General features: G+C 36.5%; 1 protein-coding gene across 1 annotated transcript in view; it reads right to left on the bottom strand.

The window, feature by feature from the left end:
- Positions 1–7,167: 7,167 nt before the first annotated feature.
- Positions 7,168–20,844, bottom strand: part of kcnk9 (potassium channel, subfamily K, member 9) — a 46,579-nt gene continuing 32,902 nt past the window's right edge. Inside the window, exon 2 of the mRNA XM_084130359.1 lies at positions 7,168–12,061. Within this exon, the coding sequence (XP_083986485.1) occupies positions 11,133–12,061 (929 nt within the window). The 3' untranslated portion in view covers positions 7,168–11,132. The remainder of the gene's footprint in view (positions 12,062–20,844) is intronic.

Genomic DNA, 20,844 nt, shown 5'->3' with positions numbered 1-20,844 from the left:
CCTGGTGGAGTTCATTGTATATGTCTCAGCCTAAAGTTGTTTCTGCTGAAATGTCAATCACCTGTAGTGCAAAGAGAAAAAGAGGTTATTACAGCAAAGACGAGAATCTCACAGGGTTTGTGACGGTTGGCTCTGCAGTTCTCCAGACAGGCCCACTATGAACAAAAGTGCTCCGATTTAGTTGCAGTCCCCCGTGGAGAGGTCACTGACCGCCTGTTATATGAGGGAATTTAGACACCCACTGTTCAACAGTGCTTTCCCATAAAAGCACCACAAACACGAGAGAGAGAAAATAATTACAGCAGTTTTATTTTTGGATAAATTATTACTCTAATCCACCCCACATAAATAGTTTAGCACAGAGATTTTGTTAGGAGAGAAAGTCGTAAACTCAGATTTGAATGACCAAAAAATTTATGTAGTCTGTTTTTTTTTTTAGATTTAATCTTCTGGAGTTTCGCAACACATTTGCATGCTTTCTTATGCAATTATAATTTGACATAACGGCAATAGGGTGCTAAAGGATATAATCTGAAATGAAAAGAACAGTACTCCTGGCTAGAAATAAAAAACCCAAGTCATTTTTGATGAAGGTGGATTCATTTTGTCCCAGAACGCCCTAGTGCATTAGCTACATTTTACTCTTTATTAAAATGTAAATAGCTTATGAAACTTATGAAGTTAATGCACATATTATATATATGTATGTGTGTGTGTTTGTGTGTGTGTGTGTGTGTGTGTGTGTGTGTTATAACTTATTTGTTGTTTTGTTGTATTCCATGCATTATGAGCATATACAACCATGTATCCAGAAAAGTTGGGAGTCTTGGGACATTTTGTAAAATGCAATAAAACTAAGAATCTGCGATTTGTTAATTCTCTTTAACCTTTATTTAACTGACGAAAGAAAAGATTTTCAAAGTTTTCACTGACTAAATTAAGTGTATTTTGTACATTTTGCAATTTTTTATTTTTAACGGCTGCAACACACTCCAAAAAAAATGGGACAGAGGCATGTTTACCACTGTGTTACATCACCTTTCCTTTTAATTACACTTTTTAAATGTTTGGGAATTTAGGATACTAATTGTTGAAGTTTTGTAAGTGGATTTTTTGCCCTATCTCGCCTGATGCAATCCGAATATACGCCTCCACATCAATGGTACCTTCACACATATGCAAGTCACCCATGCCGTTTGCATTGATGCACACCCGTACCATGACCGATGTTTGCTTTTGCACCTATCGCTAATGAAAATCTGGATGGTCCTTTTCGTCTTTGGGACTGAGAACTTAAAGTTAGTTTTTCCCCAAAACAAGCTGAAATGTGGACTTATCTGACCACAGCACACATTTCCCCAGAGAACTCGGCACGGTAGTAGTGTAGTGAGTAGTGAGCGATGACCCAACTTTGCTTGCAAGGACCGAGTCTTTGGTGGATGCTCCATTTTAACCGTAATCACGATACCCTCACCTATTACTAGTTCAACTGCTAATTGTGAACTGTTTCAAAACAGGTCAATTGGATATTCTAGTCTTTTCACTTTTATTTTGCATCTGTCCCAACTTTTTTGGAGTGTTGCAGCCATCAAAATCAAAATTTGTTTATTCTTACAAAATACAATTAATTTGGCCAGTGAAAACATTAGGCATTTTTTCTTTGTGCTTTTGTCAGTTAAATAAAGGTTAAAGAGAATTAACAATTCACAGATTCTTGATTTTATTACATATATATTTATTTTTTATATATTTAACTTTTTTATATAAATTATATCTGTGCATACAATTACTGATTAAAATAATAATTACCAATACTTATTTACTTAATAATTATTTTGTTTAAATCATAATTTCTTTTATTAAATCATAAAACTTTCCAGGATTTTTTTTCATTCCCTGGATTTCACTGTGGATTTGGCCTTTCGGATCTCACTGTATGTGCATATGCATAATGGAACACATACATGTATACATAAGCTTATGTAATATCTCTCTCTCTCTTTGCACCTGCATATTAGACAGGCCGTTCATATCAGTGATTTATAAAGAGAGAGGTTAGCTCTCCTCCTCGGGTGGCTTGACTGGGTGCTGAAGCTCTTTTGAGCTGCGTTTTAAATTACAGGCTGGATCCAGCGCCAGAGATCCAGCTTTCCTCCACCACTGCTCTTATGCTGTCGCTCTCCCCCGGCCTCAAACAGCAGCCTGACAGCTTAATTAGCCAGGAGCCACGGGAGATGAATAGGGCCGAGGAACATTCGCTTCCACCTACTCAATAAAGGCCGGCATCCAGCTGTAGACCCACCAAACACTGAGATCGCTGATGTCATGGAGGCTGCTGAACCGCAACCTTACGGAGAACCGGGAAAAGAGTGAAAAGAATATTAATTTGCTGGAGTAGTAGCTAATGTACTCTGTTACTGATGACAGCGCTGTGATTAGCATAAGAAATCAGCTCTCTGGGAAAACATAATGTGCAATAGATTCTGTTATGCTCTCAGTCTGGACCAAGAAGATAAGTCAGCAAAGTCAAATTTACTCTATTTAGTTCAGGAGCCCCTAAAGGGATATGGAGGTGGAAAAAAATGAGATGGGAGGAAAAATGATAAGTCCTTGCTTTTAAGTCCTTGAAACACAAAAACTTTTGTGTTTCTCCTCCGAGAAACTTTGCCTTCGCTCGCAAAACTTTTTAAGTTCTTTGCAAGCAAACGCAAAGTTTCTCGGGGAACGCAAAACGTTTTCAAGAGAAGGCAAAAGCATTGAAATATTTTTTTTTTCCTCCCATTTCATATTTTTCCATCACCATGTCCTTTTAGGGGCTTAGTATTTTCCTGGTCTTATTGTGAACGATTTTATGTTATTCCAAAGAAAAAAAATGCTAACTTGACTTTTCGGCAGACACCACCAAACTATGGAACCTTGTTTCTGCCACAGAATAAAAAAATTTAAAAAATCATGTTTTTGCAAGTATACATCTCGCTATTTTAACTTTTTTCTCAGAATTGTGTGATATAAAGTCGCAATTGCGAGTTATAAAGTCAGAATTGCGAGGGAAAAAGAAAGTCGTAATTGCGAGTTTATATCTCACAGTATTGACTTTAGAACTCCCAACTGCAACTTTATATCTCGCAATTCTGACTATTTTTCCTCAGAATTGCATGGTATAAAGTCGCAATTTCATGTTATAAAGTCAGAAGGGCAAGATGTAAACTTGCAATTGCGATAAAGTCCTAATTTTGAGATAAAAAGTTGCAAATAACTTTTTATTTTTTATTCCACGGTGGAAACAAGCTTCCATACCAAACCCATGTGACTGGTGAAAAGTAATCTTAACCAATTAAACAAATAGATTAGTCATTGTTTTAGGCTATGGTTGTAGGCAATGCACCTTACAAAGAGTGAACAATATCTTACGTACACTGAAAAAAAATGATTAGTTGAATTTAATAAAAAAAATTAGTGGTTGCACACAATTGATTTTAGCTACATTTAAACAAATGTATTAAGTTGAACTTAATCAATTTTAGTTCAACTTAATGCATTTGTTTAAATGTAGCTAAAATCAATTGTGTGCAACCACTTACAATAACATTTTTTATTAAATTCTGGCAAATGGCAAATCACAAAAGATCTGATAAACAAGTTTTACCATTTGGATAAATTGTGTGAACTTGACCTTCAGCATTCAGGACATTCAAGCCTCCTCAAAAGTGTTACAGCTACAGTATTTTCTGGTATAAAACAATTTACATCATACAATCAATTCCTGATAATACAATCAAGTCTTGCCCTACAATTTTGATCTTGTTGGACAGTACTGTAAAATGGGTTATGAATGCTGTTCATAGTTTAAGCAATCTTAGGATGTTTCAGTGCACTGAAGTCAAATATCCAATTAAATGCAGTGCAGTGAAATGTTTACATGCAATAAATTACTTGCTCATCTTATAAATGTACACTGTTTATTTTAATGACACAGGGCAATGTCAGTTTACAAAACTGCTCCAGAATATAAAACTTGTGCTCAGTGGAGTAAAGCAATAAGCATTGAGTGTTTTTACAGTGACTAATGGGGTTAAACAGCCTCATGCATTTGTCTTTTATAAAATGGTAACAAAAGCAAATTCAGTAAACAAGAAAAAAAACACATCAATTTTCAATAACATAATTTGGGTCACACTTTAGATTAGGGTCCAATTCTCACTATTAACTAACTATATTTTGCTTCAGTAAACTCATAATTACTGCTTATTAATAGTTAGTAGTTGTTAAGTTTAGGTATTGGGTAGGATTAAGGGATGTAGAATATGGTCCTGCAGAATAAGGCATTAATATGTTTCCAGATCCGGCCCACATCTGGACCGTGTGTAATCCACGTGTACCAGACGTGGGCCAACACAATGTTGTCTGGGTGCTTTATAAGTACTAATAGTGAGGATTGGTCCCTAAACCAAAGTGTTACCTTAATTTGTATAAAAACAGACCTAATGCCATTTAACAATTCTTCCACAAAGTAATGCAAAATGTGAGCATAAACACTGGCTAACTGTAACTTGGGGGATTTCAGTTGATGTGCATTTGCAACTGAGCATGTGGATCATTGAATCAGATTTTCTAATCAGATCTGTTCATTTTCTAAACATTTTACTGCACTGCCAAATGAATAATGAAATATAGATGTGCTAACAAAATCTTGGAGCTTGTACTGCCCAACACAACTGTATTAGCTCCTACTCACCGCCTAGTCTCGAACTAACACAGTGCTTTTCTCACTCACTAAAACACAGGCACACACTTTTTATTGGCAGAAAATGACAGCTTCATATTCTTCCACTCAAGACGTGAGTGTGGTTTCCACAAATAGGTTCGCAGTGAAATTCACAGGCACATTCAGCCCCTTCTTTCTCTCTTTCTCTCTCTTAAAGTCTAGCTCCTTCACTAGGATTCATTTTGATTTCACACATTGAGAAGGCGATGTTGCCTCTGTTAGCTCCACTGTGTATAAGTCAGATTTGCTCTCACTTACATCACACTACAGTAGATCCACTAACTATCTTTAATGCATTACTACTAGAACTTTATCCCATTGCAACTTTATCCAACTTGCAACGAGTAAAAGAATCTTAAATGCAAAGCGACTTCAAGTGTCTGAACAAGCACAGTAGATTCTGTGCAAAGGAAAAGTTTTTTTTCCCCACAGATTATTAAAGCCCCTTAGGCAGGTTGAAGCAGAGTGATGTACACTGTTAATGATAAACATTCACATTTTAGCAAGTAAAATGCATCAATATGTCAAAGTTTCTATACGTGGCAATAAGAAACAGGTGTAAATTACCTTCTCTGCTGATAATCGTACACCTGCAGAACAACTTCTAGCATTGCATAGCATCATTTATCCTCTGCAATTTGGTTTCAAGGAGACTTCTGTGTTGACAAACGAACACCTGCAAGCAAATGTTAGCATTGCAATTTGTTTCTTTGTATGTCATCTTCTAAACGTCTTTATGATCGGAAGTCAGAGATACAGGTAGGACTATCCCACATCCCATTTTGAATCTTAAGCAGCGTTAGACCTTGGCTTAAAATGTTTCGCACTTATAAACTGAAAGTGTTTTAGCATATACTGTTAGCACAGCGTTAGCATTTTTAACCAGAGATTATTAGGCGTTCCTTGCTTTTGTGATGTTAATCTCAAAGTTTGTTGCCAGTACAGTGTGAATTATTAACTAAATCACGATGTGTTAACATTAGCCTAGGCTTTGCTCAGTTTAGTTGGTTTAAGATGGGTTAGCTCGGGTTTCAGCCTGGTTTAGCTAGTCTCCCAGCTTAAAACCTTATAGGCTAGTTAAAGATGGTTTATTCAGTAGGAAAGGTTTATATGATTTTGTTTACATTAAACATTATACATTTTAAACTTGTTCCTGATTACTTTGTTTAAAGAAAGATGCATAAACTATTTTTATATATAAACTAACGCTGCGTCCGAAACTGAATACTCCCATGTGAAAAACGACAAAAGAGTAGTATTTAGTAGTAGTTTACATTGCAAAGCATGGTACATAACTACAGCAGAATGACTATACAGTAAGCAGCAATAAACGTCACAGCATTTGATCTATTGCCTGTAGTTAAAGTTTAAATGGCACACAAATGACGCCTACAAGCCTTTCGACAGCTGCTGAAGAGATCCTGATGTGAGAGATAAGGTGGGAAGGATTGTGTGGTGTGATCCAGCACCTTTCACCTCCCATCATGTACTGAGAAAACGGACTAATTTTGGGCCCAGAGAGAAAGCATGCTCTGCACGCTTATTGACAGCACTTATGGGAACACAGGAAACTGGAAACAGAAAAAGACTTTGGCAACATGGTTATTTGCAAACAGTAGCTATCAAAAAGTCATGTGCACAGATGTGAATGCTGATTGTGTTAGTCAGTGCAAGTATGAAGTGGTGAGTGCATCTATATGAGGAGTCAGGGTTATTATAGTTAACTAAAAAAACATAAAGAATCGTTACTTTAAATAAAATATAAAATATTTTTTTTGTTTGTTTTAGCCAACTGATATTTCTCATTTTTGTTTGTAACTTGTACTAGAATAACTAAAATAAAAATATCATTGTTAAAAAAAAAGATTAATAAGTTATGACAGCATATGTTTTAACATTGCTTTTACTCATCAAAATAAGTTTTAACTTTTTTAGTTAAAGTTATACAAGATTCAACTAAATTAAAGTCAGTTAAATGTAAATTAAGTTGAAATAACTTAAACATCCAAGTTGATTGTACTTAAAAATTTAAGGCAGCACCTTTTTTTACAGTGTTGAAATCAATAAGAAACTATAGACGTTAACTATAGACACAAACTCAATAAAATTACTAACACATTACAATTAAAATGAATACGAACAGTATAAAATGTGAATCTGAATAAAAACTGTAATAGTATTTCAATTAAACTTAAAGTAACACTGATGCAAGAGTTTAATCTATTCTTTAATCTAGCTGTTTTTAAACAAATGTGTGTATTTAAAGTAAAGATTTTTATATTTATAATAAGTTGAAGTTTCTGTCACCAATAAAACCAATGAATGTGTGTTTATGCAGATTGTCATGTGATACAGAAACCGCCAATCAGAGAGCACTCGGCAAGAGAAGGAGGAAGTTGAAATTTTTTTAATTCAAATTTTTAATTCACCCCAGTCATGTGGTCAAGAGGTCAGCCGGCCACACTATGTCATGCACACACAACAAATAAGACAAACAAACAAATTGAAATGCCCATTGCAAGTTTTCCCAATAAAGGCAAAACAATATGTTGTTCTTTGAATCCGTATCATGACGGACTCCCTTCTTTAGTCAGAGAGGGTCACACAGATTATTTGATGTAGCGGGATCTTTAAAGATCCCTCAATAATGGATTCTATTGCCGAAAGAGATCACTGTAGAAATGAATATAGAGCAACATGATGATTATTGTGAATAATCATATTTATACGGCAGCGTGAATCACACTGCTGTGGGTGGACAGACTGATTTAACAATGCAATATTCCTCTAGCATTAAGATAAAAATATAGTAGCTGAGAGTAAACAAATGAAAAAGAGATGGTCACAACAATTGTTTGTTTCTCTGCTGACAGACAAACAAACAAACATATATTGTCAATTAAATTATATATAGGGGAGACCGAGGCTAGTTGCTATATCATCATATTAACTCCTGTCACCCCTATAATAATATCAAGAAGAAATGTGCGGTTTATTATTTATTTATTTAAGTAAACAGCTGTTTTGATACACATTTTATTTATGTCAATGCCCACCCATAGCAGTAGATATGTTGCCAGTCATAAAGTTATTACATTTCATCCATTTCATACATACAAGCTTATCTGTCTGAGTAATTGTCATCAGGCTATTATATATAGTATGCAAGAACAATTTATTAATGTAAAATACATATTATTCTGTCCTTACCCCAGAAACCATCATGTACATACATAGGTTAATGTGACAACCATAAAAAGTGGAAAACAATGCTTGTTGTTGTTGTTGTTGTGCTAGTGATACGGAGAACGTATTTCAGACAGTGTTTACGTTAAAATATATGTTTGTGTGGTGGCGGCGGCATTTATGAGGATTAGTTGCTTTGGTTTTATTTGATTTAACTTGTATTTTTCCCATATGGATACATGGGGGAGCTTTTTTTTAGACAAAGTGTTTTAATTTGTTTGCTTCTATATCTGAATATGAATTTGAGTATGTGCCTTAATGAAATACAAACTCCACATTTGAAAGATACCCCTTCAAGGCACATATACAGTATGCTGAATGCTGTAAAAATGGGAATGCATCTGAGTTTAAAATATGCCTTTTTAATTTGTCAAGGATATAACTACTTACAATATATGCACTGTACAATATTATAAAATGGTAGCGATTTACATAAATTTACATGAGTGCTGCAACATATGCTGTGAAATCCAGAATGTCAGACGTCAAGTTGATTGGTATTAGAAGGGTGCACTGTTTGAGCCTGGAAACGCTTCCCGCTGGCAGACTCGGAAATTGACTAAAAGAGTGCATGGGAGCAACGGAGTCCCTCTGGAATTTCTCTCATTAATTAGTCGTGTCTGAAACCGAATTACTTTGGCGGGCACTTTGGGCTTTCCATACCTCAGTGATCCACATCAAGACAATTATTCAAGATTTATTTTCCCAAGAAAACATCAACATGGTTCCAAGCCGAAAGTCCCTTACCACCAAAAGCCTTTTTTAAATAACCAATTCATGCTTTATGTGTCACATTTCACCTAAACTATTACCAGTCGCCTGCCCAAGAATCCTGGATTTTTGATAAAAACTAACCATCCTGACTGCTTCTGATTTATTTGCTTCACAGAGGTAAAATTAGAGACCAACTCTCAATTGAAAATGAGGTGGTGAAATGAAACTGAAATCAAGAAAATGCAAAAAAAAAATTGACAAGTAATGGAACCGTTAATCCAAACAAACTGCTATACCCATTCTATACCCAGTTGTGGCCTAATGGCTAGAGAGTCAGACTGGTAACCCGAAGGTTGCGGGCTCAATTCTCAATCCCGGCAGGAAATGACTGAGATGCCCTTGAACAAGGCATCTAACCCCCAATCGCTCCCCGGGCGCCGGAGTGAGTGGCTGCCCACTGCTCCGTGTGTGTGTGTGTGTGTCCACGGTTTGCAGTGTGTGTGTGTTGACTACTCACTACTCTTAATGTGTGTTCACTAACTTCGATGGGTTAAATGCAGAGGACAAAAAGTATGGGTTACCATACATGTCACTTTCACAAATTCTTACTAGCCAGTATTTGTGATGTTAGTTATTGTCAGAGTTGGAGTCTTGATCTTGAGACCCATCAAAACCACATAAACGTGGCCTGAGTTGCATTACTCTAAGTCCGGTTTTGGTCTTAGTTTAGGGACTCCTACTAAAAGGTGATACTCAGCCAAATTCAACAAGGTATCTATGATTATATAAAATAAGCAACATTTCACAATGGCTTTGAATGGCTATTTTGCCAAAGTGAATGATGTGATAAATTCAGCATCTTCTCCATTTCAGTTCATTAAACTGGACAAACTCATACTTGAAGAGGTATTGGTCTGGATCTGGGCCTCGAGGGGTCAAGTCATGGTCTGGGTCTTGTAGGGTTTGGTCTTGACTCCAACTCTGGTTTATTGGATGATCCTAACTGTGACGCAGATACTTATATATTATATTCAGGAAAGAGTTAGACCCAGTAAAAGATTTAGTTTCAAATTGGAAAGTGACATGATTGCCGTTATATCAGAGATGCAATTCGGCTAGTGAACAAAAACAATCCCTAGCACAAGCAGAGAAGGAGAACTGTTGATTACATTCTCACCTAAAAGAGGTGCACTATGTTTTTCAATCAACGTCAGAGCAATTTTAGGCCTATGAGGTACCATCTGATTTGCAGGGCATCCTTCTCAAGACATCATCAAAGTGTAAAATACATAAATAACTGTCTTTATTGATGCATTTAAATAAGTCTCATTCAAATAAATGGTTGAGAGAAAAGCAATCATTGCTAGGGTAAGCATACATTATACATTGATTGTTCACAATGGAATAATAGTCGAGTCAACGTGCTGTTTTTTATATAAATCCCGATGAAAAACAATCATTTGCGATGCCGTAACGTTCCCATTGTGAGGCCCAGTTTTAGTGGATGTTTTGGAGTCAGTTGTTCAACTTTCATTTCAAACAATACTTTTAAAAGGGTTATTTGCTTTTTATATTGAATCCAGAGCTAAAGTAGCTATCGCATCGCTTCGCCTCGTAACAGTATACGCATACCAGTTTGCACAAAGCACATGCAATTATTCTCCTCTCAGGACCGACTTTTGCTGTCTCTCGTCTGTCACCTCTAAATATAACGCACTTGGAAAGTCTCTACACACATGTATAATTTACAGAAAACTTTTGATTGAAATTAAACTAACAAAAACGAGAAAAAAATAAATAAACAAAAATAAACAAAAAGTTAACGGAAATGATGACGCACATCAAACAACTAATACAACATGCTATGGTTGGCAACAATATTTTGGCATGATGTGAATCAATGTCTTATTCTTCTTAAATAGAATTGCTTATAGAAAACAATACCTGATACTGTGTAGTCCTTTTCAAATCAGTTTTATCGTTATTTCCTCTTCGTTGGTGTGGCACTTGTATCTTAAGAAAGAACCAGAGGCTGCTCACCGTTTGATAAAACACATTTTCACATGTTCCTTAAAAAATTATATATATCTCTCCCTTTGTATTATTCAAAACACAAATCGTCTGATAAGATATCAGGATGGTATTATTTTATCCAAACCCACTCAGGTGCTGCTCAAAAGGGCAAAGAAGGCCCAGGTGAAGTTTTCTGCAAAAATAGATATCCATGCTTCATGCTTTTTTACAAATTTCTTATATATCCATCAAACTTTCAAGTGTCCTGCTCGCGTGATCCAACGTCATCTCGCAAGGGCCAGGGAATGTCGAAAAAAGTGCAGGAATGAGGTTTGGTAGAGCAGCAGCATTGGATATATGTGTTCGGCGATGAGTTACCGGGCGCCGTCGCTCCTCAGATGGACTTGCGTCGTCTCATGAGCCGGTGGTTTTCTGTGAAGCTGTGGAGTCCGGGTGAGACGGAGCTGATGGGGGAGGGAAGGAAGCTGTTTTTCAATGTGCTCGGCGAGATCTCCTCAATGCGATAGGACACCGTCGAGTGGTAGTGATGGTACTGATGGGGGCTCAACTGAGAGCCGAACGAGTTCTGGTGCGGAAACGCGCCACCGCCTCCTCCCCCTCCTCCTCCTCCCATTCCCAACCCGAGACCGACAGAGCTCCCGAACTCATGCGAATGGTAGTGCATGCAGGAGCAAACGGACTGGAGATCGGTGACCTCTGGCCTGAAGCGGTGCTGCTGCTGCTCTCGTCTCCGTCGATTCCTCTGGAGCGTGTCCTCCTGGATGTGGATGATCATGCTACTGCGGTTGCCCGCCAGGGAAGCTCTCTCCTCGGCGTCCCGTCGCTCGTCCTCGCTGTTCATGGTCAGGAAACGTAGTACCACCAGGTTGAGAAAGGCCCCGATGACCGTCAACCCCACTAGGATGTACATGAAGCTGAACGCCACGTAGACGGGTTTTCTCTGCAAGGCTTTGTTCTTCTGCAGGGCCACAAAATCCCCAAACCCGATGGTGGTGAGTGTTATGAAACAATAATAATAGGACTGAAAGAAACTCCAGTCCTCGTAGTGGGAGAAAGCTGCCGCGCCGATGCAGAGCGTTCCCATGCAGGAGAAAAACCCCATGGTCACCATGTTCTCCATGGAGACGTCCGTGATGCGCATCCCGCAGCACTTTTTGATGCGTTTCAGCAGGTACTTGACGAAGGTGTTCATCCTCTCGCCGAGGCTTTGAAACATCACCAGCGTGAGCGGAATCCCCAGCACAGCATAAAACATGCAGAACGCCTTTCCTGCATCCGTGCCCGGAGCCGCGTGACCATAACCTGGAGACCGGAGAGAGAAGTGATCAGATCAAAGATGACAACAAACAACACAACTGAGTGTGCTGAGAATGCTGATGCTTAAAAATCTGGGCTGGTAACCAAATGTTGCAGGTGTGACTGTGAACCCCGCACACTGTAAAATCTAACAGTTGTTCTTACTAAGACTTTTTAGTTAAATTTACTTAATGTCCAATAATTTGTTGAGCGTACTTAAAACAATTTAGTAATATGTACTGTTTGCATACTATGCCTTCGTTACTCAGAAAACCCAAGTAAACATTACTTGACTGGTTTGAGTACTATTTTGCCAATGAAAAACAAAACAAAAACAGGCGGGGCAAATGATTTTTGAGGCGGGGCAAATCTTAATAGACTCTTCACTCATTTCTTCCACTTCTGCAGTCATCATTCTTCTTCTCATTTTCCAGTCATCTTGAATGTTATTGTCAATACAACTAATCATTTTGGGAGAACGTCACATAAGTTGACTTCATAAATTCATGTTGATTTCCTAAAATGTCTCACCATTATTGTGATTAGTGTTCCCTTTGGTTGGGCACCTGGAACTTCATTTCTGTTATTGTAATTCTCTTCCAATTGATGCAGTGATGCAACATGAAATCACAGTTATTTGATTTCAAAGGAAGTGAAATAATAAATATATTTCCATGTTTTGAATGAATGTATTAATGATATATAACATAACTATATATCATGTATACAATTGATCTTTTAACATTTTATTGCTAACACTTATGGCATAAACTTTTAATTGGGTTGATATAATCCCTCTATATTTGTGACAATATCTTGCAATTTTGCTTGAGTCACACACAGACTTCAACATTCAGCATGCAAACCACAACAATGGTAATTGTTTTGTTTTTTATTAATTTAATTTATTAGACCATTACAATTTTATTTGCTTATCAGTATAACCCAAATAACAATAGCAAATAAAATTGTAACGGTAAAATAAAGCCAAAAATAGTAAAACAAAGCAATTCATTTATTCATGCTGCAATTTGCACAATTGAATTAAGTAAACTGAACAAATTGTTTTTTACGGTGCATGAGCTGCCACAATTGCACTGCATGGGTTTTAAGTTAGCTGATTTTTGACTTTTTTTTTCCCAGGCAAAAACATATCTAAAATGAAATCCCTAAAACAAGTTCAAATTTCCCTAAAAAATTGCAAAGCAACATCACTTAAAATATTAAAATACCCCTGTGGTGAAAATCAAGCTTTTAATGTTGTTTATATGTCTATGCTTTAAGACAAACCATGCGCAAATTCATAAGTCAACACCACTGCTGAGTATTTTCTCCTTAAAACTGCAGTGAAAAAAAAGACGTGGTTTGAAATCGCTGGTGTTTCTGACATCACAAACTACCTTGTAACCAATCACATCAACGAGTGGATCTCTGAGCTGGTGTGAGTGAGAGAAGACCGGGCTAATTTGCATATTAATGGACACATATTCATTTCATTTCACAACAGGTGCTACTGAAGAGCTTTTTGAATATTATAGTTAACTAGAAAACAATTTACATACTGGTGCTTTAATGATTCCAGAGTCCAAATTGATCATACTGTAAAAAATGGCTTAAATTTTAAGTACAATAAACTTGGATGTTTAAGTAATTTCAACTTAAATTACATTAAAATGACTTTTTTACAGTGTAACATTATCATCTCCAAAGAATCATAAACTATAGCAACAGTGGTTTAACAATAGTAGCAACTAGCAGCAAACAATAGTTTGTTGTACCTAAGGTGCTACAAAAAACATTAAAGAAACTTCAGTTTTGGGCAAGGCACTTTTCCCAAGTTGTTCTAGACGGATTTCCCCTGGGATAACTGTGCTGTATGCCAATTTGGGTAAAAATCATTAGCTAAATTACAAAGTAGTAAATTTGACTTAAGAAACTGCTTTCAAAAGCACCAAAAAAATGTATCACATATTGGCAAGCAGAAAGTAGCAACATGGTGTGATTTCATACTTTAATCTAATTCTACTCTGCTAACTGGCCAACTTCTATCATCTTCACCAAATTCCAAGAAGCCAATCAGTCAATTTCCAAGAACTGAAAGTTTCTCAGATGTTGGCTTCGCCTGCAAACGCACTCGGGCAGAAAATGTGAGCTGACTCACGCACCATCTTAGCCAAAACACTGAGTATAGGTCACGCAAACCAGGTGTCTCTTTCATCTTATTCTGGGCTCAGAGATTACAGGGGGTGTCCAATTAGTGCCAGGTTTCCTCTCTTGCCCCCTTGGCCCGCTTCTTAGGGCGAGACAGGATGGTAGGCGTTACAGGTTTAGAAAAGAAAAAGAAGAAGAAAGGATAGTGGAGCCAGTAAAGCTTTTAGCTTAATTAGACTTTATCGGGGAGTAAAAAGACTAAATTCGCTGACTCACATTGAGCCTTTCTAATACAGTCTTTGCTGATGAGCAAGAAAATAAGTGACAAGACTACAGTAAAAATGTATTACATCCCACCTTACTCTGCCAAGACAAGCATCTTCCTTCTTTCATTAGCACTGAGAAGATATCATTCAAAGAGCTTTAGTTACAGTTGCATATGTGTTGAAGTGATACTAGCTCAAACATAATGGTTTAAAGTGGTTTTTAACAGGCTTGCTTATAAAGTTGCTGTAAGCAATTTCATACATTTTGCTAATTTACACTAGACTTAACCCGGTTCCTTTAATCAAAAGCCCTTTTATAAAGACCACACCCACCAGAACACTGCAAAAATATTGACAAGCAAAGAGCACTTTTTGATTGACTTTTTGAGCCGCTTCTGTCTCTTTTGAGCTGTTCACAGGTGTTTACTGTTTGGCTGGTAAGCTTCAGCAGTTAGCTGATCTGCAGGCAAAACAACTAACATATTTTTCCATTAATTCCCATTAAAACATTGCGGAAATCAAGATATAAAAAAACAAACAAACAAAAAAAAAAAAAACAGTTATAAAAAAAAAAAAACAGTTATATTACAGTAGATTTAAGATTCACATGTTTTTGGAGTGCACCATGTAACAACAGACTTGTGTTTTTCTCTACCTGCTGCAGGGACTTCTAATATAGAGTGGAAATATAAATATATATATAAATCTAATATATATATATATATATAATGCTGCAGTCTCACTAATGAACCATTCAAAACAGAACAAAACTGCATCCAAAATCACATATTTCACTACTATATAGTAGGTGAAAAACAGTACGTGACAGAAGTATGTCCGAAATTTACAGTCCTCATAAAAGAGTAGGCAAAAAGTACCTGGATGACCTACTACTTCTGCCGAGATTCTGAAGTGTGCATTCGATGGATACTTTACTATCCCATGAGGCCACGGGAGAGGATTTATGAATGTAAGTGAAGTTGGTAGGTCACATGATAATGACAACATGGCGAATACACACTACACACATTCATAATATATAGAACATACTTTTTTTAGCAGTCGTGAAGTAATTAGTTATTCAAAATAAGTACCTAGTCAAGAGAGTATGCAACTTCGGATGCAGCCACTGTCTTATTAGTGAGTCAATGATTCATACCCTTAATTGAATTATTAAAAAACATTGATTCATTCAGGAACTAAAGAAGTCTTTACGAGTGAGTCATTGAATCATTCACTTCACAGATTCAGTCAGGAATGCCACTACTGTGTGTGTTGCTCAGAGAAAACAAACTGCTGTGATTCTGTTTATTTTTTAAGTACTAAAATGTTTTGTCTAAAAGTGAAGTTACTCAATATTAACTAAGTAATATCACACTCGCAATCATGAGGGTGGAAGGATGGATGGATGTTTTTAAAATATAGAGGATACACAATATATATAATACCTAATGCAACTATTCAACTAAAAAAAGAGAATTGTTCTTAATTTGTCACTACAGAAATAGCAGCAGATTTAATGAGAATGCATGGCACTGACATATAGCCTCTTGAAAACCTTCTGAACACCCACTGGACGGCCCACGCCACAGTGCTCAACACCCACAAACACATGCATTCATTACCGCAACACAAAACGGCCACGCGGCTCAACTCCTGCAGAGCACTTGTACGAACTTAACTGGCTTTTACTGATCTTTTGGACTTGTAAGGATTGATCTCCCAGTTTCCCTGAAGGCCGCCTGCCCACTCGAGCGTACGGTTATGGATTCTATTTATAGAAGTCGAGCCTGATCGATTCGATTTGCAAGCGGCACCAGGGAGAGCTTTCTTTTCTTTTTCACTGGGTACTTATTGTGTTGGAGTTGCTCTTTTGACCTCATGTGCGCACACACAGGCACTTAATGGAAATATGGTGTGTAAATTACATGTTATCACTCAGCTGTGGTGGAATATTGGGGAAAAAAATGGCTGGCCTCTATAGGTTGAAAGGTGAAAGTGCACTTGGATAGAATTGGCAGCATATATGACTGATATCTGAAGACAAAAATAGATTCAATACAGCTGCATTTTAATGATGGAATATATTATGGAGCTGTCGATAATTGAATTTTAAAGAGCACACTTTTCGAAAGCACAGTAAAATGTACATTTTGAAGAAGGTTTTTTGCTTTACGCATCCCTTTTCCATAAAACAAAACAAAAAAATCTGCACGGATACACTGAGTTGATCAAAAGATTTCTATTTCAAATTAATGAATCCTAAAAAAAAAAAAATGATGGTTTCCACAAAAATATTATGTAGCATAACTGTTTTCAACATTGATAATAATAAGAAAAGTTTATTGAGCATCAAATCATCATATTAGAATGATTTCTGAACGATCATGTGACACCGAAGACTGGAGTAATGATGCTGAAAATAGAAAAGATTTTAAATTGTAATATTTTTTCACAATATGACTGTTTTTATCACAAAATGACTGTTTTATCAAATAAATCCAGCCTTAGTGAGCAGAAGAGACTTCTTTCAAAAACATAAAAAAAATCTGACAGACCCCAAAAACGTACAGACACACTATAAAATGATTATATGTTATATATTAAACAATATTAATATATTAAAAAAGTTCTGCCACTAGTTGGGTTTGTGTTGACTAGTGGGTCACATGACTTTTTGTATTAATGGTAAAAACAGGAAAAATTCACCTTTCCACAAACTGTTCCAGCAGGAAACATACTCTGCTGGAGTATGTTTATTCATTAGTACATACTCCATTAGTATCACATTTATTTTGTTTAATATCGGGAAATCAATTTGCAATTACATAAAAGTAAAATGAATCGAACCTAGAGCACTTTGCATTCAACGTACTCTATAAGAATGCTAGAGCTGCACACATCTGAGTTACTTTAGAGTGTTAAAGACAATTTTTTTGCAAATCACTAACACCAATACCATTCAAAAGTGTGGAATAATTCATAAGCATTTGAAAGAAGTCTCTCCGTCTGACCAATGCTGCATTAATTGAATCAAAATTACAATAAAAACAATTATATTGTGAAATGTTATTATAATTAATATAAAATAACAGTTTTCTATATATTTTAGTGATATCCTGTGATAAGCTGAATTTTCAGTACCATTACTCCGTCTTCAGTGTCACATGATCCTTCAGAAATCATTCTAATATGATGATGTGCTCAAGAGACATTTCTGATTATTATCAATGTTGAAAACCGTTGTGCTGCATCATATTTTTGTGGAAACCGTGTAAGAGACATCTTTCAAAAAGTTTAAGCGAGTGAGACATCACTGTTTTTACAGCGTTCGTGACAACACACGCCAGAAGCTTTGGTTTCTCACCTGCATCCTCTCTCTCTCTCCTCCCACACACTCACTGTCAATGCAGCCAAAAACAGCAAAGACATGCCGTGAGTCATTTACATAAGATAAACGCTGACCCGCCAGCTAGCTGACTAATCTTCTGAATGACTAGCACGTAAAAACAAAACCAAACGAATTGATCTCTTTACATGTCAGGCCAAGTCGGAATTTTTTGTGCAAAATGAGCTGCAATGTGGACCAGACCTTTTGCCAGGTCAGAGGTCTGGTTACGCAAGACTACGCAAGCCCTGATGTCAGAAACATAAACTCTGTGATTACAGAGTAGAGATTTTGAACTGTACGTGGTAATATTGATTCAGCAAGCGACAAACACATAGTATTCAATCTGCGTGATTCCCTGTTCACCTCAGCGGCGTTCCACCTCCTCTTTCTGAAGATGAACGCTTGCTTTAGCGAGAGCTCTTGAGTGGGATGTGAGGAGATTAGAGCTGATGCACGTAGGTGGTTTATTTACTGTCAATGCAGAGCCTTGCAGAGCTTTGATACCATGAGAATTTAAAAGCGTTTTTATCGCTATCTGTGGCAGTGGGTTGATCTTTTACACGGTTGGGTTTTCGTTCCAGTTCTTGCCGTTGATGAGCTTAGTCATTCTGCGTGTGGTCTTTCTCGCTACGACATAGACTGCGCTAATGGGAGGAACGCATGGGAAACTGTGAATTCAGATTCAAAAATAAACCACATTGAAGCATTCAGGAGTCATCGGGATTTTCAAGCCGAACATTTACGAAACGCATTTCAACCAGGCACTATCTGCAGTGGTATAAGAATGCAAGTTTTAAAGTGTTTAACAAACTCCTGCGAGGTACGTAGAGCAATAAAATCACCTTCATAAGTGTGCGTCACACATTTCAGCCTGAGCATCTGTGATCCGTCTGTCGCCTGCATTACGCAAATGCTAATTAATATTGAGCTTTGACACTTTTATAACCCGTGCAGTAATTACACTAAATCATTATTGGCAGATTTGAATAATTGATGCAATAATATTCACAATCACATCACAACAACAACAGCTGAGTCATTGCTGTTATTCACACTGAGTGGATGCACGGGTTAACCTATCAGATTATCATTTAACTCATGTTGCTGTGAAGATGGATTTTTAAGGCCTTACCCTGACATTTTTACTACAAAACTAGCTAAATATAATAGGTGGAAAGCAAACAACAATGTGCATGTATGTTTAGAGGTATCACTGGTCCGGTCATATTGGTTCTGCATTAAAACGCATGTTCATTCAGTACTCTGTGCCACAGTACAACAGAGATTTCTCACAGCCTCTGTTTTTTTATTCCCTGAAGCAGGCATCATTTTGATGATCCCGATAAACGTTTATTCGTCAGCTCTGGATAGACGACATCATGCTTTTTCTGATATGATAATCTCATTATTTCATCACTGCAGCAACAGAGCCATTCGTTCAGCAGAACACAAACCCGGTTATACAGTCACAGGTGTGTGTGTGTGTGGGGGGGGGGGGGGGGATAAAAATCTTAAATGAAAATTACAAATGTAGTCTTGGGAATAAAATAAGTTTAGGCCAAGTACTAAAATTACTAAAACTGAAATAAAAATAAAATAAAGCTAAACAGAACTATAAAGAAAAAAACTACTAAGAATGACAAAAGCACATAACACAACACAAAACCTAATTCAAAGTATTAATAAATACTATAATATTTATTATATAAATAATAGTAAAATAACATATATTGGTATATTGATATTATTGCTGTCATAAAAAAATATGAAATTTGAATTTGTATTTAAAAATCAGTAATTGAAATTTATATATATATATGGAGAAAAGAGTAATGAGAGTGTCAAGTGAGGATTTATTAAATTCTTAAATTCTGCCTCTCTTATATGCCTCAGATGAAAACAGGAAAACGAGTGAATGTGCAGGTTTACTACTTAGATTGTCCTATAAATGGGCATACTATGGTAAAGAGGGGAGTTTAAGGCCTTCGGTAACATTGGCACCACACTACAAAACTGTCCCAATCATGGCCCAGTCCACAAACAAGGAGGACTGACACTTCTAACATATAGGAAACCATTTCCATTCCTGCCATGGGCTTCATATTAACCAATAAGTGAAGGGCATGTCCTGTCCCCAATGACGAGTCGTTACACTGGCCAATCAGAGCCAAGCAGAATCAATGACTGTCACAGTTTGTCCCCGAAGAGAAGAACATATTAGAGAAGCACAGGGACTGAATCAGCATCTCACTCCATCACACTGAACAAACAGCAATGAAAATCACAGATTAGATCTCTTTAATATCTCAACTGATTCTCCTAGACAGCAATGAGATGAAGAGCAAATGAAGTCTACATCTAAAGTCCATAGAAATCTCACATGCGTCTCCTCTAGAGTTTCAGATTCCTCTAAAACCAAAATGAATCAATTATTTTGGTCAGTTTTATGAGAAATATCGAAGACAAAGTGGATTCTTACAGTAGACAAAACATACAGTAGAGTTTGATCATTAAACATGATCTCATTTGTATGAAGAGTAATTCTACTTTTGTAAAGACACTGACACATATACCATTTTGATGTATTGACAGCTCTAATTATTAAATTATTCACGTATCAGCAACTTATTTAATGTAATACTGAATTCATGGAATTAATCAGTTGATTCTGTTCCATTTACTGTATGATAAACAGTGTTTTTAATCACATTTATTGAAAGCAGTTGACAATTAGAAATGACAGGAAATGAGGACATTCAATTCTATTCAGTGTGACTTCTGGTGCAAACTCGTTTATGTAAGTTACATAATGAAGAAGAATACACGTTGAGAACTTTAAAAATAAATAATATTTTTGTAATTGTTTAACCATTACTTTATGTAATATATTTTGGTGTGTGACAAAAAAAAAAAGGCATTTTATCAATATGCTGTGATTGTGAAGTTTTAGTTCAATTTTATTTTATTATGTATAATTCATT

The sequence above is a fragment of the Abramis brama genome, assembly GCF_963993115.1.
Source record: "Abramis brama genome assembly, chromosome: 12".
Taxonomy (NCBI): domain Eukaryota; kingdom Metazoa; phylum Chordata; class Actinopteri; order Cypriniformes; family Leuciscidae; genus Abramis; species Abramis brama.
Note: the sequence above shows the minus strand (reverse complement) of the source record. Positions and strands in the feature narration are given on the sequence as shown.